The sequence below is a fragment of the Pelodiscus sinensis genome, chromosome 3 (assembly GCF_052426305.1).
Source record: "Pelodiscus sinensis isolate ZL-2025 chromosome 3, ASM5242630v1, whole genome shotgun sequence".
Lineage (NCBI taxonomy): Eukaryota > Metazoa > Chordata > Testudines > Trionychidae > Pelodiscus > Pelodiscus sinensis.
The window spans coordinates 148,832,080-148,855,765 of record NC_143054.1 but is presented as its reverse complement, the minus strand read 5'-3'; the positions used below and the strand labels follow the sequence as shown (position 1 = coordinate 148,855,765).

The window sequence follows — 23,686 nt, the reverse complement described above, 5'->3', positions numbered from 1 at the left end:
GATACATGGGTTCACCTGTACCCACAGAAATTATAAAAGCAGGGTGCACAAACAAGCAAATATACACTTCTTTCAGCGCAGATGAGAGGCCGTGAGGGGAGATGGGGGAGGGTCATGGTGTGCTGAAGTGTTGGCCTGAAACCACACTCTCCTAGCAGTGGTGGTTCCTATCCTGTGTGGCTGGACCCAGCTCTCTACTCCATGTGCTGCATCCTGTTGCAACACCACTCACTCAAATTTGGTCTGACCAGGTCAAACCTGACCAGTGTTGTGTGACCCTATGTACTTGATCAGAAGCCTGAAGCAGGGTTTTGGGTCCCACTTCTGGGGGGGAAGCCACTGTTGTGTGAAAGGTTTGGGAGGAAAGCTTCTCTCACCAGCCACCCCTCTGAGAGCCTGGAAAAGTCCCAGAGCAGGGTTAGAGGATGTTGCTGCAGGTGGCTGGTGCCCCCTTAACAGGTTATATCAGAGGTCCCCAAATTTTTCAGGGTCACCCCCTCCTTATCCTTGTCTGCCCCACCTCCCCCTGCCAGGTACTAGTGGGGTGACAGCTGGAGCACCAAGTGAGCGGTGGGGCCAGAGCAGTGGGGCTGGTGATGCACCTTCCCAGCCCACAGTGGCTGCTGTACCCCTCCCCGTTCCTCAGCACCCCCCCCTTTAGGGGAGCATTCCTCACACTTTGAGGACCTCTATTTTACACAGCCAATACACCCATTTCAACCCTGGGCAGGCCATGAGCACCGAGTGGAGGAGGGGGGGCAGTGGAGAGGCAGCAATAAGAGGATGGGGACGCAGTGGTGGAGACAGCATGGGCGGCAGCGATGAGCTGGGGGGGCAATAGCTTAGTGGGCTGTCTGTGGCGACGGAGCTGTGGGAGGCGTGGCAGGACAGTGGGGCAGGTGGTGAGGGATGTGGTGGGGGTGGCCGTTGGTACGGTACTGCGGGCAGGCGTTGGGTGGAAGATCACAGCCCGGGAGAAGTGTCCGTCTGCTCCTGAGAAGCAAAGGCAGGAAATGGGGCAGTTGTCTGCCGGAACTATACGAAAAAAGGGGCGGAGCTGTCTCCCCATCTTCCCTCGCGCCGCCGTGGTTGCTTAGCAGTCGTAACGGCCGTTACAATGACGTAAATTGTTTACAACGGAATAGCCAATGGGCGGACTGAAGGTGTGGGCGGAGCTGCTGTGCGGGGCCAATGACCAGCGGGGGCGGCGCGTTTAAACGACAGCGACAGGCAGCACCGCTACGGTGGTGCCGTTGGCCGGGATTCAACGTGTCGTGACGCCATGCCGAGCCGGCCTGAGGATTACGAGGTGCTGCTCACCATCGGCGCCGGTTCCTATGGGAAGTGCCAAAAGGTGCTGCGCCGGGTGGACGGCAAGGTGAGTAGCAGGGCAGCTCGGGCCCCGCTGAGTGCGACGATCTCTGGCGTCCTCATGCTGAGAAGTCCCATTCCCCGCCGCTGCCCGTAATGCCCGACATCTGTTCTCAGCGCCTCTGGCTGCGCGCTGTGTGACGGGTCCTGGTTTTAGCTCAGTCGGGTGGGGGGATCTCAAACTTCATTGCACTGCGACCTCCTGACACAGAAATTACTGCTCCATTCTCAGGAGAGGCCTGGTTCCTAACAAGGCTGAAGCCAACTCTGTGGTAATGCTGTTATAATGGGGTCGTGATTAATGTTCCCCCTAATCTTTACCAACCATATCCAAAATAAAATATGTGCACAGAGGCAAGTGGTTATGTGTGCCACCAATGGAAACCTAAAACAGCTGTGGGTGTTCTATCTAGTAAGCAAAATGCAGGACAATGTAGCACTTTAAAGACTAACAAGATGGTTTATTAGATGATGAGCTTTCGTGGGCCAGACCCACTTCCTCAGATCAAATAGTGGAAGAAAGTAGTCACAACCATATATACCAAAGGATACAATTAAAAAAATGAACAAATATGAAAAGGACAAATGACATTGCAGAACAGAAGGGGGATGCGGGGGGGGGGGTGGGAAGGGGGAGGAAGGAAGGTAAGTGTCTGTGAATTGCTGATATTAAAGGTAGGGAGAGTGGGATGTTTGTGAGTTAATGGTATTACAGGTGATAATTGTAGTATCTATCTAGTAAGCAGATGGACTGCACTTAAATCTCAACTGAGTGGTTTGAAAGCACGTAGTTTACAGGGGATGTTGATCAGAGATGTTTGAATGTAAATGACTATCTGCTTAACTGATAATGGGTGCTAAGTTATGGGTTACACTGGGGGAAGCCTCCTCCCTGTCAGCCTGGAGAGCAAGGGCAGCCAGCTCCTCCAGGGGAGGAGGCATCCCTGCAGTAGCAAAGAGGCCTTCTAGGGAGCTGGGGTGGGTGGCCCTTCTCCCAGGGAAGCTTTGCTTCAGGCTCTGTAGAATAAAGCTAAATTTTATACTGAAGAGTCCACAACCTGAGTAACTATAGAACTGCTGAGGCTTTCAGTGGTTACACAGTTACCCTAATTCATCATTACATTCCTTAGTCCTGACCCTCATGTTTGGAGAACTGCTGTTCTAGCTTATCAAGCTCAACTAGTTGATCAATTAGCTTGGCTTGGCTTTATAAGCCATTCCTAAAGAAAGCATTAGTGTTTTAGTCATTTTGTAAACTGTTTTTCAGGTCTTAGTTTGGAAAGAGCTTGACTATGGCTCTATGACAGAAGCAGAGAAACAAATGCTTGTTTCAGAAGTGAATTTGCTCCGGGAGCTGAAACATCCAAATATTGTCCGATATTATGATCGCATTATTGACAGAACCAATACAACCCTCTACATTGTGATGGAATATTGTGAAGGAGGTGACCTGTCTACTTTAATTGCAAGATGTACAAAGGAAAGGCATGTGAAATCTGTTTATGGGACTCTTGTGCTCTCCCATCTAAATAACGGGATCATTTACCAGAATTAAGCCAAATCAAAATGCATCTCCTTGTAATCAATTAGAATCTTAGGTTTGATAAAAAATTAATCACAGATTTCTAAATTTTTGTACGAAGGAATTGCGTGGGGTGCATAAAGTTTTTGTGAAAAAAATTGCCAGCTTGAATGGCCGCTTGAATTTGCTCAAGAGCACTGACTTTGTAATGTACAAAATCAGTGCTGCTTGCGTAAAAGCTTTCACGCTCCTGCTTGGGGGGGGGGGGGGAGCCCAAGAATACCTGCACAAGAGGGCCAGTGTAGACAGGGAAGAACTGTTTTGTGCAAAAAAGCCCCGATGGCTAAAATGGTGATTGGGGCTTTCTTGCGCAAAATCGCATCTAGACTGGCCACGGATGCTTTTGTGCAAAAGCACTTTTTGTGCAAAGGCATCTGTGCCAATCTAGATGTGCTTTTGCAGAAATACTTTTAACGGAAAAACTTTTCCATTAGGCTGTGTCTAGACTGCATCCCTTTTTTCATAAAAGGGATGCAAATTAGATACATCGCAATTGAAAATGAAGTGGGGATTTAAATCTCCCCTGCTTCATTAACATAAAAATGGCTGCCTCTTTTTTCCGGCTCGGCGCTTTGCCGGAAAAAAGCGCCAGTCTAGATGTGGATCTTTTGGAAAATAAAACCTTTTCCAAAAGATCCCTTATCTTAAAATGAGGGATAAGGGATCTTTCGGGAAAAGGGTTTATTTTCCGAAAGATCCGCATCTAGACTGGCGCTTTTTTCCGGAAAAAAGCGGCAGCTTTTTTCATGCTAATGAAGCGGGGGAGATTTAAATCCCTGCTTCATTGGCAATTGCGGTGTGTCTAATTTGCATCCCTTTTACGGAAAAGGGATGCAGTCTAGACACAGCCCCAAAGTATTTCTGCAAAATCATGCCAGTGTAGAATAAAAATCAAAGCCAGCCTTAAAGTGTAGGGTTTAGGTATAGTTTAGTGGAAGCTGTGATAGAATGACTTCTACTGATAAAATACAGAAAGATAGTTTGCATGTACAGTAATAGTCTTTATTGCATTCCCTTGTGTGAGGTAAAAACCTAGACTGTGTCTAGACTGGCCACTTGAATTTCTGCAAAAGCACTGACTTCCTACTGTAAGAAATCAGTGCTTTTTGCGGAAATACTATGCTGCTCCCGTTCGGGCAAAATTCCAGTGCCAGTGTAAACAGCTGAAATTGCTTTTGTGCAAAAAAGCCCCGATCACGAAAATAGCGATCGGGATTTTTTGCGCAAAAGCACGTCTAGATTGGCCATGGCCAAAGTGCTTTTGCGGAAAAGCGTCCGTGCCAATCTAGACACTCTTTTCTGAAAATGCTTTTAACGGAAAACTTTTCCTTTAAAAACATTTCTGGAAAATCATGCCAGTCCAGACGTAGCCCCCATCTTTCACAGAAAAATGATCCAAGGCTAGATACCATGTTCTGACTGCTAGAGACAGAACAATCTGGACTCATGGGTTCTCTTTACTCCACTAACTGTTTTGCAGTGTGATCTTAAAGATGTGCTGTAGATTTACTCACTTTTGCAATTAGGCATACTTGACCTTACAGGAGTTTCATCACCCAAAACTCTTGGAAAGGGAAAAAAAATGTATAAATGTTGCTAACTTGATTAGTTACGTTGAGCAAAGCTATATTAAAGCTACTCTTGCACAATGTGCACATGCAATGCTATTGCAGTGATTGAAAATAAAAACAAGCAGAAATCTTGTCAACTGTCTCAAGTTTAAAAGCAAGTTCAAATATCAAACCTACCTCAAAGCCCCTTTCCTATCTTGTGGGTTTTATAATTGCACTTAATGAGAGATCTTAAAGTTCTCTTACCCCTAGCTGTGACATTTCTCTAAAAGAGTAGTGATGGAACTGTCTCAACAGAACACACTGCTTCAGCTCATACAAAATAGAGCCTTCGCTGGTTGGCTTAGTCATATAAGTATCCACTCATTTTAAAATACTCGAGTCTGAAAGCTCCTTGACATTGTTTCCTAAATGTCCCAGGATGCAAGACTAGAATCAAAAGTTGACACATTGCTTAAATCATTCTGCTTGTCAATGCTGTTAACCTTCTAGGTTACTATGTATGATACTTACAGCACAGATAGAAAGGAACTGATTTTCTGAAGCAAAGATGGGATGGCTGGAGGAAACACTTCTACAGAGGGGGTGTGTGGTCAGATGAACCCAGAATGTGCAGCTTTTTCCATAGTTACAGGGTGTCCTTGCTATAAGTTGCCCTGGTATGTTGGTTCTGCACTAGCGTTGTTGAAGCTTATGGGGGTCCTCCCATTCCCCACTCTTCTGTTGTGCAAAAAAAGACCAGTTTGCACAAATAGAAGTCAGCCATGGGGTGAGGTGGGAGGGGAAATTCCCTGCTTTACATCCTTTTGCTATTCATCCCTTTTTTAAACATATCTTAGATGTATAGCGGGAGTACCCTGTATTTCAAAATAGCACTAGTTGCTGTTGCTATTTTGAAATACTACTCTCCAGAGTAATTTGAAGTAATTACTCCCCAGTGTTTCCTGGGGCTTTCAGTAGAGGTAGTAGGCTCATTAATGGAGCCTATATTGGACTAATGTCAAGACTTCCCCATAGTGAGACACATATTATTTTGGGATATATTTCAAACTTAATTATTTCAGATTAATTTTCTAATGTAGATATACCCTAAAATGTGAACACCTAGCTAATGTATTCTCCTTTCATAGACACTACTTAGAGGAAGACTTCATTCTCCGCATATTGACTCAGTTGACCCTGGCCTTGAAAGAATGTCACAGACGGAGTGATGGTGGCCATACTGTGTTGCACCGTGATCTAAAACCAGCAAATATTTTTCTAGATAGTAAACATAATGTGAAACTTGGAGACTTTGGACTAGCAAGAATATTGCACCATGACACCAGTTTTGCTAAAACATTTGTTGGCACTCCATATTACATGTCTCCAGTAAGTGTTCTAAGATTCTGACTTCTTCTGCAACCTTTCGATTTATCAGAATTCATGTACGTCTTTATAAGGTTCAGTTAATGAAACAAACTAATTCTTAGTTCATGTAGTCAAATGCTTTTTAAGAAGGGACAGGCCTTTAAAACTTGCATTTGGGAGGGTGGAGGAAGGACTTTTACGGTGGATATAACTTACAAGATGCAGAATTGTTGCATCAGGATGTTCTCGTATATGGCTGACTAGCTGGGACACTATCTTCAAATGGTTGTGCAACAAGGGTTCTTCTTCGAGCGGTTGCTCATGTCCATTCGAATTAGGTGTGCGTGCCGTATGCACTGCGTCTTCTGGAGCGTTTTCCCTAGCAGTATCCTGGAGTGGCACTGCCATGGCAGGGCATAAGTACCCCTGCTGGCGCTGCCCCACCTCAGTTCCTTCTTACCGCCTGTGACAGTCAGACTGGAGCATGTCTTTCTCGTAGTTAGTTTATGGTTCTTATTTGTTCCCTTCAAGTGTAAATAGTTCGCTAGTTAGGTAGTCAGTTTCATTTTTTTTTCTCTCCCTCTTCTCCTCTTCCCCCCCTCCCCCGGAGTGGGGAGGTGAGGAATGCCTGGGCCGCAAGGCTTTAAGGCGTGTGTAGCTTGCTCAAAGTTTATGCCCAAAGGGGATCCTCATGATAGTTGTTTGAAGTGTCTCGGGAAGACCCATATTGCAGATGCCTGCAGGATCTGCAAGTCCTTCAAGCCTCGCACCAAAAGGGAGAGACTCTCGTTTAAAACTCCTCCTTATGGAAGCGTCGCTTCATCTGGCACCGGCTACTCCTGCTGCGGTGCACAGTGCACCAGCATCTATGTGGAAGGCCCTGCCTCGGGACAGAGCCTCGGAGATGCACGCTCAGCACTGGTCCCACTCTCCAGCATCAAAAAGGCCTAAATCGTCTTGGTCTGTCCCCAAGGCATAAGCCCAAACCTGCTGGGCACTGAGGTACCATCTCTCCGGTGCCTACGGCCTTATCCACAATGGTGCGGCGCAAAAGGGCTGAAAGGCCACCTAGCCCTGGCCAGCTACCCTCCCATTGCCCCTCCACACCAGACATGTTTGAAGTGGTACAGGACTTGATCTCCCTCACTACCTTCCCCCCCGCCCCAGTTGTTGGCGGACGGGTCGGTCGCCTTCACCGCAGTCCACGCTGGCCCCGGCCTTGCCCCCATACCGACAGGCTCGGACGGTGAGGGCCACTTTTCCCCCGGGACCATCCTCGGTAGGGGGCTGCCGACCCCTATGGGGCAACTGATGGGACTTGGCCTCTGACAGCGCTGACACCCCTTCCGGGGCCAGTTTTGGCCGCACTGGTGCCCTATCACTCCGCCAGTGCATCGTCATCTTCGCTGCTTTTTTTCTCGGCACCGGGACCTTCCGCACAGTCATACGCTTCAGCACCGGTGTTGACCCCATGGGCCACTCTGGTGCACCTACCACAACCGGCACTGACATCATCAGTCCTATCATGCCATGTGGCAACACCCGTACCGGCACCGGTTCCCTCTGCACTGCATCAGGCACAACTCCATGCACCAGTACCTGACATCTCGGCACCGCAACAGGCTCCTATTCAGTTGCCGGGATCTCTCCTGCAGGTGCCGCAACGAGCACCATTCCAGACATTGAGGCTTGACCCTCCTGTACCGCAGCAAACAATACACCCAGAAAGAGCTTCGGGCCCATTCCTTCCGGTGCCACAACCAGCTCCACCTCAGCAGGCACCTCAACCAATTACAGCGCCAGCTCCGGTACCGTGCTTCTCAGTACTGGCACATAAACCTCGGCATTCTGGCAAGCCTGAGTCAATGGCTAGACTTGCTCCCCAGTCGTCGGCCCCCTCCTTGGCCAGAGTCTGAGTACTCTTCAGCCTCCAATGCTCTGTCTTTCTGGTCGGGATCCTCAGGAGAGTCCCCAGCTCACAGGTCCCGTTCCCAGCCCCGACGGGATCGCCTATGGCTACAACAAACTTGGCCACCACAGTCATAATGGCCCTTCTGGACTCCTTGGGCATAACATCAATGGCAGGGGCCTGTGCCATCCTCTGCAGCATCTGGCGCATCGGGGCAGTGTGCACCACCATCTGCCACACTCTCGCCCCCCTCCTTCTCCGCAGAGGCCATCTGACCAGGGGGTCACTGGGGAATTACAACCTCCTGTACCAGACCCTTCTTCACAACCGGTTATTCTCCCCCCTCTCCTTCCTGGGTGCCTTCCCCTGCATTGCCTTTGGCACCAATCTGGGAGTCGTCATCCTCCTCTTTGCCGGATGAAGTCCTGGCAGATACCGCGCCGGCTTTACCATCCATGGATGCCCGCACTCACCAGGATCTGCTGAGGCAATTGGCCTCCAATCTGGGTATCCCGGTGGAGCCAGTAGTAGAGGATACGGATCCCATGGTGGATATCCTCACGGATGACGCTCCCGCCCGCTTGGCTCTACCACTTAACAAAACAGTAGCCAAAATCACTAATGCCCTGTGGCAGCCTCCAGTGACCTTGACCCCCAACCTTAAAGGGGGTGAAGAGGCGCTATTACGTGCCCCAGCCGGGGCACGAGCATCTATACTCCCAGCCCACCCCGGGGTCCTTGGTCGTACAGGCAGTGGCTGAAAAGGAAAGGCTTCCTCAGCTGGGTCCATCTCCAAAGGCGAGAGAGCCCAAACGCCTGGACTTGATGGGCCGTAAGATTTATGCCACGGGTGCGGTGCAACTCCGCATCGCAAACCAACAGGCAATGTTGAGCTGTTACGCTTTCATCACTTGGCAGGCCATGGAAAAATTTAAAGATAGACTGTCTGCCGAGGACTGTCAGGAGTTCGTGGCCATGATCTTGGGGGGGGGAGATCATTGCCCGGACAGCCCTCCAGGCTTCCCTGGATGCAGTTGACTCTGCAGCATGCGCCGTGGTGCCTGGCTGCAGGTTTCTGGAATTCCCCCTGACGTCCAGAACACTATCCAAGACTTACCCTTTGACGGGAAAGCCTTGTTCTTGGAGCATACGGACTCCAGGCTCCATACGCTGAAGGAAATGAAGTCTACCCTTAGGTCCTTGAGGATTCACATGCCTGCCCCTCAGTGTTGCCAACTGCCCTATAGACAGCAGGGGAGAGCGCAGTCCCAAGTCCCATGGGGATTACTGGAGATGCCACCCTCGGACCTCCGGTGGGGGTTCCGGAGAGGCTGCGCCCCCCACCATACCACTAGAGGTTGCCCCCGCCGCCCTAGAGGGGAAGCCAATGTGGGGCAGCCCAAGGGCCTTCCTAGCAGCCCAAACAACAATTTTGATGGGCAGCTGGAGAGTTGCGTACCAGTCCCCCATCCTGGGCCCCTGTTTGGGGCCAGGTTAGCTCGCTTTGCCCAGGCTTGGGCTCAGATCATGACTGACACCTGCGTGTTAAACATAGTAAATGGTGGCTCCATCATCCCTTTTCTGGGCCCGCCACCTTCCAACCCCCTTCCCCATCCCTTTTCAGGGACACCTCTCACAAAGACACCCTGTGCCAGGAAGTGTTGGTGCTTCTCTCAAAGGGAGCGGTAGAAAGGGTTCCTCCCCACTTGCAGGGCAGGGGGTTCTACTCCTGGTATTTCATCGTGCCAAAACCAAAGGGCGGGGTTTGTCGTATTTTAGACCTCAGGGACCTCAAGTCGGTCATAAAAACCAAGTTCAGAATGGTAACCCTGGCCTCAGTCCTTCTGGTGTTACAACTGGGAGACTGGTATGCAACCCTCAGCCTCAAGGACACATACTTCCATGTGGCAATAAGACCCAGCCACAGAAGGTTCCTCAGATTTATTGTTTCCCAATGCCATTTTCAGTTTACGGTGCTTCCCTTTGGCCTATCAACAGTGCCCAGGGTTTTCACCAAGTGCGTGGAAGTCGTAGCGGCTTTCCTCCACAGGAAAGGGATACATGTTTTTCCGTCTCTCGATGACTGGCTAATTTATGGTTGCTCCTACAAGCAAGTAGAGGCCCATGTGTCCTTTACAAGGGCTCTCTTCGTAAGGCTGGGTCTCATGCTAAACAAGGAAAAGTCATCATTGACCCCCCCCCCCCAGCATCTTGAGTTTGTGGGTGCCCTCCTGGATGCCAGGGTAGCAAGAGCATTCCTTCCCATGGCCAGGCTTATCGCCATAGTGGAGCTGGTCTCCAGGCTAACCTGGTCCCCGATCACGACAGCCGGGGCCTGCTCGAGGTTGCTGGGACACATGATGGTGTGTACGTACTGCGCCATGCTCAAATGAGGCTCAGACCTCTGCAGGCCTGGTTGGCCAGAGCATTCAGCCAGTCTCGGGGCCTATGGGATGCAGTCCTTACCATGCCCCCGGGTATCGTAGCCTCCCTACAGTGGTGGACCCAGGAGGCAGTAGTGTGCAGTGGGGTCCCGTTCACCATGCCTCCCCCTCGCTTACCCTGGTCACAGATGCCTCCGATCTGGGTTGGGGAGCACACCTGGGGCACCACAGAACCCAGGGTTTATGGTTCCCGGCAGAGCAGACCCTTCACATCAATATTTGGGAGCTCCGGGCAGTAAGGAGCGCCTGAGAGACCTTCCTTTTGAAGCTCTCTCACCGCTCGGTCCTGGTCCGCTTGGACAATACGGTGGCCGTCTTTTACCTAAACAGGTGGGGGGGGGAGGGGCTCAATCGCCTCCCCTCTGCTGCGAGGCTCTGCTCCTCTGGCACTTGTGTGTGGAGTATGACATAACGCTGCAGGCGGGGTACCTGCCGGGGTGCAAAAACTTGCTGGCGGATACTCTGAGCAGGTCCTTTGGAGCCCATGAGTGGACCCTCAAAGACTGTCCTTCAGCAGGTTTTCACAGGTGGCGCTGTCCCCAACTACACTTGTTTTCCTCAGCACACAATACCAAGTGTCAGAGCTACTGCTCCCTGTTGGGGCTAGGGAAGCACTCCCGGGGGGGATGCCATGACGGTCACGTGGCCAGCGAGCATCCTTTATGCTTTTCCTCCATTTCCCCTGATTCCCAGGGTCCTGACCAGGGTCAAGACCTTCTGGTCATCAGTCATCCTAATAGCCCCCAGCTGGCCCAGACAATTCTGGTTCCCCATACTGGTGGAAATGCTCACCGAGGAGCCAATATCACTCCCGCCAGAACGGGATCTCCTGACTCAACCGTGGAACCATGGTTCACCCAAATCTTGAGGCTCTACACCTAATGGCCTGGTTTATCCAGGATTAAATCGGCCAGAAAGGGAATGTTCCCAAGAGGTACAGATGGTGCTGTTAAGTAGTAGGAAACCCTCTACTAGATGGTCGTACGCCACCAAGTGGCAGCGCTTCTCGTCTTGGGTGTCCCGAAGGGGAGTAAACCTGTCCTGTGTGCCTGTCCCGTCCATCCTGGACTATCTTCTTGAGCTTAGGTCTAGTGGCCTCTCTATCTCCTCAAAGTTCACGTGGCATCTCTCTCTGCCTTCCACGTTGGTACGTCAGGAGTTTCTCTGTTTTCGGACCCTGTGGTCAAAAGGTTCATTACGGGTTTGGATAAGTTGTATCCCTCAGTTAGACCCCCTCTCCCAGCTTGGGACCTCAACCTCGTGCTGTTCAAACTTACGTTGCCCCCTTTTGAGCCACTGTCTTCATGTTCCTTGAAGCACCTTTCCTGGAAGGTTGCATTCATTGTGGCTATTATGTCGGCTCGCAGGGTTTCCGAATTGTGGGCGTTGACGATTAATCTGCCCTACCTGGTGTTTTCTGATAGGCAACGTGAGGCTCCGCCCTCACCCTTTCTCCCAAAGGTGCTGTCACCTTTCCATTTGTCCTAAGAGATCTACCTCCCAGTTTTTTTCCGAAACCTCACGCCTCCCCCAAGGAGCAGGTGCTCCATTCCCTGGATGTTAGGTATGCACTTGTTTTTTATATCGATAGGACCAAGCCCTTCCGCAAGTCTCAACAGCTGTTTATTGCTTTCACGGACAGGGTGAAAGGACTCCCTATTTCAACCCAGAGGTTGTCCAACTGGGTCACGGGATGCATCAGGGAGTGCTATGCCCTGGCCAGGAAGGTCCCGCCCCGGGTTACAGCACACTCTACATGGGCACAGTCGTCCTCAGTAGTTTTTGGGGCGCAGGTTCCAATTACTGAGATTTGCAGGGTGGCCACTTGGTCGTCAATTCAGACATTTACAGCGCACTATGTGCTGGCGTAACAGGCTAGGTAGGACACAGGGGTGGGCTCTGCAGTCCTCAGCTCGGTATTGTAAATATGTTTTGGTTTATCAGTGTCACATTGCACTTTATACAATTTGTTCTGTTTGTTGGGTTGAATAAATTTGTTTGGGTTATTCAACTTTCGTGGACCTCTGTTTGACTGCTCCGACCCCTCCTCGTTGAGGTGGGGTTAGCTTGGAAGTCACCTAATTCAAATGGACATGAGCAACCACTCGAAAAGAACAGTTACTTACCTGTAACTGTTCTTTGAGATGTGTTGCTCATGTCCATTCGACTCCCACCCTACCTCCCCTTCGTCGGAGTGTCCGGCAAGAAGGAACTGAGGCGGGGCAGCGCCGGCAGGGGTACTTATGCCCCGCCATGGCGGTGCCACTCCAGGGGGCACCCTGCTGGCGCTACAGGTACCGCTAGGGAAAATGCTCCGGAAGACGCGGTGCACGTGGCGCGCAAATCTAATTCGAATGGACATGAGCAACACATCTCGAACAACAGTTACAGTTAAGTAACCGTTCTTTTCTAGTCTTCTGTGGCTTTTAGACCAGGTCTACACTGTTAGAGAAAATCAATGCAAGATAGATGACTCCAGCTACATTGCATAAGTGTAGTCAATTTGCCTTGCACCTACCTTTTCCTGGGGTGGCACCATAGGGAATGCTCCTGTCTCCTTCCCTTACTACTCGTGACAGCCGGGGTTCAATTTAGTGGGTCTTTACTAGACCTGCTAAATCAAACCCCAGAGGATTGACTGCCAGATTGTCAATACTTCGACAAGCGGAGATGTGGCCTTAAACTTGGAAATGAAAATCCTGTGTGGTCATTTCAAAGCTCACTCATTCCGAAGTACTTTCCCGCGCGCGCCCCCCCCCTTTTTTCCTTTCTGTGATCTACATGTAGTCTATAATGGATGTTTCTCATCACTTTTATTAAAATACTGATGCAGTTCTAACAACTAAGCTCAGTATATTAGCACAACAATAAGTCTATATTCTGAACTGTACTAGCTTGAAGTAGCTATCCTGAATTAAACTGCAAACTTCAATGATAAGAGCTTAGATCTGCTGTATTAACTGAATTGCTGTAAATCTTTGATTGCTAACATGTCTTAAAGACTACTTTATCTTAGGAACAAATGAACCGTATGTCATACAATGAAAAATCAGACATCTGGTCTCTAGGATGCTTGCTGTATGAGCTGTGTGCACTCTCGTAAGTATAAAATATATGCTCTGAGAATTTTTATTGTAACTGAAGTATGATGTGATGCTACACACGCAAAGACTTAAGTTTCTCTAAATAGTAATCAACAAACCAACTTGTCTCTTTTCAAAATAGTTTAAAAATCAAAACCAAGCTCTCTAAATACTTTAAAAACAAACAAAAAACCAGGTTTCTTCAAAGTGGTAAATGGAGACTTTCTCAAACACAATGAAGAGCCTGTAACTAGAGATGTTAAACAGTGAAAAGAACCTTTAAGAAAATAAATACTCTTCTTCAGGCCTCCATTTACAGCCTATAACCAAAAGGAATTGTCAGAGAAGATAAAGGAAGGGAAGTTCAGACGAATACCGTATCGTTATTCAGATCAGTTGAATGAACTTATTAAAAAAATGCTGAACTTAAAGGTAGGGAATGACTGCTGGTTTTTTTTTTTTTTCCCCACTAATACTTTTGTTTGATACTTAAAGCATCTTAGAGCTTTAACACTATTGTAGGATTGAACTTGTACTGACTTTTTTTTTTTTAAACCTCAATAAGGAACAGAACTGGTGTTCTAAGTTTCTTATACTGACACTTGCCATGCTCTTACCCTGCTTTGTTTCTCTGAAGGATTACTATCGACCATCTGTTGAAGAAATTCTACAGAACCCCTTGATAGCTAACTTGGTGGTAGAAGGTCAGAGAAATTTCACAGAGAGGAAAAGACGATCAGTTGAGCCAGAGAGGTTGCAGCATTCGGGCACTGCAGTAAATGAGCTGAAACTGAAGGAAGCGCAACTGCAGGAGAGAGAACGAGCCATGAAAGAGCGAGAGCAACAACTAGAACGTATGAAATTGCGTTCTTGGAGTGGTGTGGTCAGAATGGGGTCCTGGTCTGAGAGCCTGTCAAAGGGACAGTCCACATGCAGCCTTTTAAAACTAGCACTTTATTGCTTGGTTTTGGTATTTAATGCTACCTTGCTTGGTAGCCTAATCCAAGAGTAGAAACCTCGGTTGGAATTCTGGAGAATTGAGAAGGCTGTTCATGGCAATCAAAGGTTAACAATTTACAGAACATAGTGCAAGTCAGTGGATTCAGGTCCCATGTTTAGCCATACAGTGTAAAGTGAATAGAATGCTACCACATCAGAATAATAGCATCTTACTCACTCTGCACTGCCTACTCAGAGTTGCTATTTTCTCCAGGGCGACTGACCTGCTCCTACTCAAATTATACCATCGTAGGATCTAATCACATCAGCCATCCCATCAGAGGCTCATTCACTGGCACATCTATGTGCTCTGTGCCAGCAATGAAACCATGTACATTAGTACAAAAATGCAATGTGTGCAAAGAATGGATACAAATTGAACAAAGAATGGTAGCATTCTAAAACCAGTAGGGGAGCCCTTCAGTCTTTCTGGACACTCAGTAGCCAACTTGAAAGTTGCCATACTTCAGCCAAAAAAATAAATACAATTCAAAAACACTTGTGTGAAGCTCTACAGCTTCACACAAATGCAAACTTGACACTCAGAATGGGTCTGAAATGCAATTCAAAATGACTAGCTTACTACAGAATAACTTTACCTCTTCTTTTTTTTTTTTTTTTTTTTTTTTGGTAGTCACACCTACTCAACTGTTTTGATCCTGATGAAAGCTTATGGCCCCAATAAGCTGCTTGTTCTTTATAGGTGCCACTGAACTCCTCATAGTCTGGTTTCAGCAAAACCAACACTGCTAGCCTTCTGATTTGTTTCTTTCTTGCAAGGTTCCTGCAATACACTTTTTTTGTAAATAAACTGACTCCTATTTAGCTTGTGGTTCACTATGACCTCCTCCAAATCCCTCTCCACACTACTCCTTTCCAGACAGTAATTTCCCATTTTGTATGTGGTATGAGTAAAAAAACAATACTGAGGTATGATTGCTATTTTAAGCAGTATGGGGATTCTATGATGCAAGAATGGAATGTCACTTCAAACACCTTTACATCTACAGTCACTACCATATCCTATGAAGTACAGGGGCTGACAATTTGACTTTCTGAACAGTGTTTTTGTGGGGAGCAGAAATTTAAGGGCTTGATATTTCACTGACTACCTACTTTTTCATTAAGGGAAAAATCTCTTGGGACAGGCCTCTCCTGTTTGGAAAACACCAGAAATCGAATAACTTTCTTTATATGCTTACTTCCAGAGAGGGAGCGAGAGCTATGTGTTCGTGAGAGACTGGCAGAAGATAAACTTGCTAGGTATTTGTGTAACCTAGACCAAACTTTAAGATTGTTTCTATGTTGTAGAAATAGCTTATTAACTTGTCTCCATTTCAAAACAGGGCTGAGAACATGATGAAAAACTACAACCTATTCAAGGAACAGAGGATATTGGCAGGTGTAAATAGCCCAGGTATGAGAATAAACAGGAAACCATTTGAACTAGTAAACACTGATTGGCACAACCAGGAGGATGCCCCTGACATTCAGCATGCAATGAAAAGTCCCATTTTACTAAAACTACATAAACTTCTATAATGACTTTGAACAAACTCAGACTTGTTTTTTTATAAAAAGGATCACATGGAATGAGGAAAAACAGCTCTAGGAAGAGATGTTTGCTACTGTCAATATTTTTTCAGCCTGATCCTTAGATTTGAGAAGGGAGGGCATTTAGAATTGCTAGAAAGTTCTGAATGTTTTTTTTGAGTGAGTTCTAGGTTTCAGAATGTTAATTCTATTTTGGAGCAAATTGTGAAACCAGATCTATGTAATTATGATCTTTAACATTTTAAAATGTTTGATAATAAAACATATTGCATGTCTTATGACCCCATAGCCTTCGTTTCATGAATGGCTTAAAAATGCAGACTTAGAGTTGATAAAACATAAGAGCTAGACTATTTAGTCTATGAATAACTTAGACTGAATTTGTAACTGAATGAGTCAAATTATACTGAGTAAAACCCAAGGTAAGGAGCAGCAAGCTTCAAAATATAAAGTGTGTGTGTGCGTCCATCCGTCCAGGTCCAGTGTAGACAGTGGCTGATTTTCTGGCCCTCTAATTTCCACAAAAGCACTGACAATCTCATGTAAGATTGTCAGTGTTTTTTGTGGAAATACTATGCTGCTCCAACTTTTGCGCAGAAGGGCCAGTGTAGACAGCCCAGATTGCCATTTTCGCGATTGGGGCTTTTTTGTGGAAAAGTGCGTCTAGATTGGCACAGACGCTTTTCCGCAAAAAGCGCTTTTTGCGGAAAAGCGTCTGTGCCAATCTAGACGCACTTTTCCACAAAAAAGCCCCAATCGCGAAAATGGCAATCTAGACGCACTTTGCCATTTTCGCGATTGGGGCTTTTTTGTGGAAATCTAGACACTCTGTTCCAGAAATGCTTTTAACGGAAAACTTTTCCATTAAAAGCATTTCTGGAAAATCATGCCTGTCTGGTGTTGTGGGGGCTGGGTGGGAATACAATCTAAACAGACAGGGGTAAAGTATGTTGCAACCTGGCTAAGAATTATAGTATTCACGGCATGTAGGAGACACTGATTCAGTGCCCACATAACTACCACTCTAACTGGAATAGTTGTCTACAAGCTTGATTCTAGCTCTTGTGTGGCTTTTGTTTAATCACCCACAATAAAATTGTTTCAATATGTCTAATCATCTGCCAATTAACCCCCTGCCTCTTGCATTATTACTTTTTGATGTTCTCCCCTGGCATAACTGTGGGAGGTCTTGGGGGAGGTGGGGGTGGGGGGGAATGTAGAACAACTATTGCAAACTCCTATCCTCTAATTTTTCAGCCTTTCTTATTTATACTAGAGTCTGATAATTCCTAATGTCTTTGCCTTTTTCATGTGTCTTTTTTAACTTGCTTTTCTATAGTAAGTAAACTCTTCTATTTAACAAACCAGACCGAGTTTGCCACTTCTCCCAATGTCACTAATTAGTCTGATTACCTTTTCTTTTAAACAAAGGGCATAGTTCTACCTCTATTTCATTGCTAGTGTGACATACCTGTTACCAGCTCATAGAGCATGTATTAAAACTGTGTGTGTGTGTGTGTGTGTGTGTGTCCAGAAGAAAGGAGTGTAGACAGGCAACATGAATTTCTTGCGCAAGAAGCCCTTGTGGCTAAAATGGCCATCAGAGCTTTCTTGCAGAAGAAAGTATCTACAGTGCCATAGATGCTCTTGTGCAAAAGCACATGCCACTGCAGACGCTCTTGTGGAAGCGTTTTTGCATAAGAACTCTTCCGCAAAAGAGGTCTGAGCAAGAAGCGGCCAGTGTAGACGTAGCCTAGTATTGTCACATTAACGTTCTACATAGCTCTGGGTTATATAACTGTTTATCCTATACGTCACTGCAAAGCAGTGTTTAAGTGGATGACTACATGTCTTCCACTAGCCAGCAGCCTGTACTTTTTATTTACACTCATGCTATATCACTGCTCTTTGTATACTGCTTGCGCTTCTACAAAATAAAAATCACTCTCTTGTCTTGTGTGGCCTCTGGAAAGAGCTAACTGAAGCAATCTTTGCTAAATAAAAACAGCTCTCTGGCTTTTTCTACCTTAGCTCTTCTGAAAGTAAAATTACAAGTGCCAATAACTTTTAGCACTGTCTTTTGCATTCTATATAACTGTCACCTATGTGAAACAAGCTGTGGGAGGAGGAAAAGCATTAGTTGAAAAACCGTAACTAAGGGTGAATTATGCATGAGCAGCATTTATATGATGCTTTTGATTCAAATAACGCTGTTGGCTATCTTGGAGTTTTTAATACTCATGTGCTAGCTTAGAGCCAGTTTAGGCTCCGCTCTATGTAGGAGTGACTGGCACTGATGCCAATAAATAACTATTGAGGAATACTTACTCATTCAATAAAGCTCAAAAGCCATTTTCCCCTCCTCACTCTCTGTTTTTAAGATGGAGTACTACTTCCCTGTTCAAGAAAGAAGGTTCATTTTTGTGCAACTAAAGAGAATGCTCTATCCAATGATAACGCTGAGAATTATCCCCTCTCAAAAGAAAAATGCTCTGAGTTGGAGAAACGCCTCTATGCTGCTAACCTGCGGGCTCAAGCGCTGTGTGAATTAGAAAAAAACTATCAACTGAAAAGCAGACAAATTCTGGGCATGCGCTAAAACTATGTACATTATTTATTTCATTTGGTAAATACATTTTTAAGTGACATTGAAATGTTTATGGACAACTATTGTGCTCCTCCTTGATTTTATTTTTTTACTATCAGCTGAATCCTGTATTGTTTTAGCAGAGATGCTACCATTTTGTCTTAATTGTCTTGTGTACAAGAGTGTAGTGGGGTCTATTTGAAAACATGGGATGGTGGGCGGGCGAAGCCCGCCCACCTTCTAAAAGCCCCTCCCCAGCCTTATGGGAGGGACACTGGACCCATGTCCAACTAATTCCTTGGGACAAATAATGAATAAAGGATCAAGGAGTGCGGGTTAGAGGTTCAAAATAAGGGAGCCGGATGGGGACACCGAGCAGAGAACCCCGGACAGCGCCCACTGCTCCTCAAAGCTGTCGATGGAGCCAGTGGACGCCGCCCAGAGGAACTCTGCCCGGATTCGTGACACAAGGGAGGAGCGGAAATAGGCCCCACAGTCGCAGAGAACCCCCTCGTCTAGCATCCTCCTCCTGGTATTGTAGATGGTGCTCTTAGCTAGAGCCAGGAGGAGGTTGACGAGGAGGTCTCGCGACTTTGTGGGGCCACGGATAGGGTGTGCGTAAATGAATAGGTGGGGGGAAAAGTGCAGCCAGAACCTCAATAAGAGGTTCTGGAGGAGCCGGAATAGGGGCTGCAACCTGGCGCATTCGAGGTAGGCGTGCGCCAGGTTCTCCCTCACGCCGCAGAAGGGGCAGGTGTCTGGGATGGGGGTAAACCGCGCCAAGTACACGCCCGTGCTCACGGCTCCGTGAAGGAGCCGCCAACTGATGTCCCCGATGGGCCGCGGAATAAGATCGGAGTAGACGCTGGCCCACCGGGGTTCCCCACCCTCTACGGGTCTTAGATAGTCCCGCCATTTGGTATCAGGGCGGGACACGAGGGTGGGGAAATGCAGGGTGTGGAGCACGAGCGTGTACAGATGTTGCCTTGGCGCGGCTTGGAAACAGACCGGCTGCAGATTTTGCAGCCGGCTGGGGGTCCAGGGGTAGGGAGGCCGGGGGGGCCCGTGGAACAGGGGCCCAATAATAAGGGACGGAGGCTTTGCAGGAGGGGAGGGGCGGGGTGTACCCTCTCGCAAGGACCGCTGCAGGAAGTCGAGAGCGGGCCGCGGCAAAGCCGCCTTCACCTCCTGGATTAGGCGCAGAGGGGTTCGGGGGGTGGAGAGCCCCATGCGCCGAGCGAGCGCTCGGGGATCCACCCAGTCCCCCCTGTCGTAGTCCAGGAGGTCTCCGACCGTGGTGGTTTCTGCCAGGATCAGCCTCCGGCGCACCGAGGGAGACTCCGCCACCTGCACGCACAAGGCTGGATTGTGGAGCAGGGGCTCCGCGAGGAGGTCTGCCCCCTCGGAGGCCACAACGGACCTGGTCGCCGAGAACAGCTTCCAGGTCTGGAGGAGGTCCTGGTAGAATTCCGGCAGCTCTGAGAGGTCTCGCGGAAGACCCCTCGGGTGGATAAAAAGGAGCTGCCGGTCGTATCGGAGCCCTCGGAGGCGGCGGAGGAAAGCGCGCGCCAAGGTGCCCCATGCCGGACTACCTGCACTGAAGAGGAGTCTCTGCAGGGCCTGGAGGCGGAAGGTCCGGACCTGGCTGCGTATGCAGACCAGGCCCTGACCCCCCTCCTCCAGGGGGAGGGACAGGACCCCTGCAGAGACCCAGTGCAGTCCTGGCCAAAAGAACCCCAAAGCTGCCCTCTGGAGCTTGGCCAGGACCTCCGGGGCCGGGCGCAGGGTGTTGAGCCGGTGCCAGAGCATGGACAGGACCAGCTGATTGAGTACCAGCGCTCTCCCGCGAAGGGAGAGACACCGGAGCAGTCCCGTCCATCTCCGCAGCCGCTCACCCACCCTGGCCTCCAAACCTTGCCAGTTTTCCGGCGGAGAGGGATGCGTGGCGGATAAATAAACGCCCAGATAGAGCAGCGGACCCGCGCTCCACCTGATGGCCTGAAGCGCGGGTGGGAGGGAGCCAGCCCGCCACCCGTCCCCGACCACCAGGCCAGAGCTCTTGACCCAGTTGACCCGGGCGGAGGAGGCTGCCGAGTAGACGGCTTGGCAAGCCTCCACCCGCGCCAGGTCGCCCGGGTCCTGGACCACGAGGAGCACGTCATCGGCGTACGCCGACAGGACCAGCCGCAGCTCCGGCTCCCGAAGCACCAACCCCGTCAACCTCCTACGGAGGAGACAGAGGAAGGGCTCGATCGCCAGAGCGTACAGCTGGCCCGACAGCGGACACCCCTGACGTACCCCCCGCCCGAAGCTGACCGGCTCGGTCAGGGTCCAGTTGAGCCTGACCAAACACTCCGCGAGGGCGTACAGCACCCGGAGAAAACCCACAAACCGGGGCCCGAAGCCGAAGGCCTGCAGGGTGCCCAGGAGATACCCGTGGTCCATCCTGTCGAACGCCTTCTCCTGGTCCAGGGACAGGAGGGCGAACGACAAGCCGTCCCTACACCCGAGCTCTAAGAGATCCCGGACCAAATACAAGTTATCAAATATACTACGGCCCGGGACGGTGTAGGTCTGGTCGGGATGGATCACGTCCGCCAGCACGGACCGCAGTCGCAGCGAGATGGTTTTCGCTACGATCTTGTAGTCCGTGCTGAGGAGCGAGACGGGACGCCAATTCCGTAGGTCGCGGAGGTCCCCCTTCTTCGGCAGTAAGGCGAGCACCGCTCGCCTGCACGACAGAGGGAGGACCCCGCTCTCCAGGGACTCGGCCCAGACGGTGACGAGGTCTGGGCCGAGGACGTCCCAGAACACGCGGTAGAACTCCACGGTCAGCCCGTCCATGCCCGGGGTTTTGTTGTTGGGCATGAGACGGAGGGCTTCCGAGAACTCGGCCAGAGTGAGAGGCAGCTCCAGCCGGTCTCGGTCGCCCGCGCTGACCGTCGGGAGCTCGGTCCAGAGCGCCCTGCAGGCGTCGGCTTCGGTCGGATCCGGGGAGAACAAACTGGCGTAGAAGGCCCTGGCCCTTCCGCGCATCTCCACCGGATCCGTGAGGGGGGTGCCGTCCTCCGCCAAGAGGCAGGTGACGTGCTTTTTTGCCCCCCTCCTTTTCTCCAGGGCATAGAAGAAGCGGGAGCCGCGATCCATCTCCCGAAGGAGGTGGATGCGGGATCGAACGAAAGCGCCCCGGGCCCTGTGATCTTCCAGGGCTCGGAGCTCCTCCCGCTTCTCCCGGCACGCCTCGCGGAGGAGTGGATCCTCGGGGGCGGACGCCAGGCGCCTCTCAAGCTTCAAGACCTCCCGCTCCAGCTGCTCTATCGCCGCATCCCTCCGCCGGCTGGCGCCCCGGGAGTAGTCACGGCAGAAGAGCCGGGCGCGCACCTTCCCCACATCCCACCATCGCCGCGCCGAGGGAAAGGCGGGCCGCTGCCCCCGCCAGGCCTGCCAGAACTCCCGGAAGGACGCCACGAAGCCCACGTCCTCCAGCAAGCTATTGTTAAAATGCCAATAGGCCGGCCCCAGCCTCTCCGAAGTCAGAGAGGCCTTCACGGACACCAAATGGTGGTCCGTGAACGGGGCCGGCCGGATGCTGGAGGAGTGGGCTCGTGCCAGATGGAATCGCGAGAGGTAAATGCGATCCAACCGGGAGTGGCTCGACCGTGTTTTCCCCACCCGGACGTAAGTGAAGGTGGTACTGTCGTCCGGGTGGTGGTCTCGCCAGACGTCCACCAGGGAGTGATGTTCCACGATCTCCCTGAGGACGTCCGCCGCGGCCTGGCAGTTCGCGAGTCCTACACGGTCCCGGTCATCGAGGGTGGTGTTGAAGTCCCCGCCCAGGACCAGGCCCTCGCGAGGATCCAGAGTGCCGAGGAAGGTGGCCGCCTGCCGATAAAAGGTGACCTGGTCCGGGCCCGCGTTCGGGGCATAGACGTTGACCAGGTTCAACGTCCGCCCCTCCACGCGGGCCCGGACGTGCAGCAGGCGGCCCGGGACAACCTCGGCGGTCCCCAGCACCTCGGGCCGTAGGGCAGGGGAGAACAGGGTGGCCACCCCGGCAGAGTGGGCGCCGAGGTGGCTAAAATACACCCCGTCCCCCCACTCCAGCCGCCAGCCAGCCTCGACGGCTGGAGTCGTGTGGGTCTCCTGCAGGAAAACCACCGAGTACCCCCCCTCCCGAAGGAAGGAGAGCACCCGGCTCCTGCGGAGACCCGCCCTACAGCCCCGGGCATTCAATGTTGCGAGGATGGTACAGTTCATAGTGAGGGCTGGGGTAGATCCTCGCGGACAGGCGAGTCGGCGGCCTCACGCAGGCCCCGCAGCAGACCGCTCCCCGACCCGAAGGTCAGGAGAGCGTCCCGAAACCTGCGGGTCTGACGGTAGGCCGCGTCGTCCTGCCTACTGGTCCCTCTCCCCTCCTGCAACAAGGCTCTAGTGGCCTGGAGGATGGAGTGGAAGTCCCCCCAGCGCTGGAGGGCGAGCTGCACCTTTCCTTTCGCCCCGCGGTTATCCGCGAGGAATTGGCGCAGCTCGCCCCTCAGCACCGAGGGGGAACCAGGATTCTCCTCCGTCCGGGCCCCCGGATGAAGCTCACGGGCCACGGAGACGGGCAAACAGGGATCCGATCCCCGACGCGGCGCCGTTGCTGCTGGCGCCGCGCTGCCCGCCCCCGACCCCGGCAGGGAAGGAGGCGGCGGAGGGAACAAGGCAGCCCCCAACGGGTTGGGGACCGGGGATACAAAAACGACCCCCGAAGGGCCGCCCGCAGCTAGCGGGAATGAGACGGCCCTCGCGGGGGTGGCACTGGCGGACGTTTGGGGGGGCGGTAGGGACGGATCGGGCAACATAACGGGGACCAGGATGGGAAAAGAAGGGGGGGACGGCGAGGGAGGGGTTACCTCCATGGCAGAGCCGGGGGGAGGGGTAGGTTCAGGGCCGGACAGTGGGTCGGGGGCAGGGAATGGGGCAGAGGTAGGGGTAGGGAAGGGATCGGGAACAGGGGAGGACTCGGGGCTGGAGATGGGTTCATAAAGGGCGGAAGCGGGAGTAGGGGGAGGATCGGGACGTGGGAGGGAATTGGGATCCTGGACGGGGTCTGGGAAAGGGTCCCCTGTGGCAATCCCACCGGGCTGCGGCGCCTCCCGAATGGGAAGTTGGGGGTCGGGAACAGGAAGGGGGCCCGCGCCGACGCCGGGCTCAGGTGGAGAGGCAAGTGTTAATGCCTCGGCGTCGGCCTGGA

At 50.9% G+C, this 23,686-nt stretch overlaps 1 protein-coding gene across 2 annotated transcripts in view; it reads left to right on the top strand.

Annotated features, from left to right (window-relative positions):
• The window catches only part of NEK2 (NIMA related kinase 2), a 30,979-nt gene extending 12,468 nt beyond the window's left edge, over nucleotides 1–18,511 (top strand). The window contains exons 1-9 of one of the 2 annotated variants that reach the window (XM_006123844.4): nucleotides 993–1,378; nucleotides 2,639–2,856; nucleotides 5,655–5,895; nucleotides 13,244–13,326; nucleotides 13,616–13,742; nucleotides 13,948–14,164; nucleotides 15,518–15,572; nucleotides 15,656–15,726; nucleotides 18,245–18,511. In XM_006123844.4, coding sequence (XP_006123906.1) covers nucleotides 1,283–1,378; nucleotides 2,639–2,856; nucleotides 5,655–5,895; nucleotides 13,244–13,326; nucleotides 13,616–13,742; nucleotides 13,948–14,164; nucleotides 15,518–15,572; nucleotides 15,656–15,726; nucleotides 18,245–18,462 — 1,326 coding nt within the window. In that variant the 5' untranslated portion in view covers nucleotides 993–1,282 and the 3' untranslated portion in view covers nucleotides 18,463–18,511. Of the gene's footprint in view, nucleotides 1–992; nucleotides 1,379–2,638; nucleotides 2,857–5,654; nucleotides 5,896–13,243; nucleotides 13,327–13,615; nucleotides 13,743–13,947; nucleotides 14,165–15,517; nucleotides 15,573–15,655; nucleotides 15,727–18,244 lie in introns of those variants that run through there. The other variant, XM_075925147.2, reaches the window with a different exon arrangement.
• The last annotated feature ends 5,175 nt before the right edge of the window (nucleotides 18,512–23,686 follow it).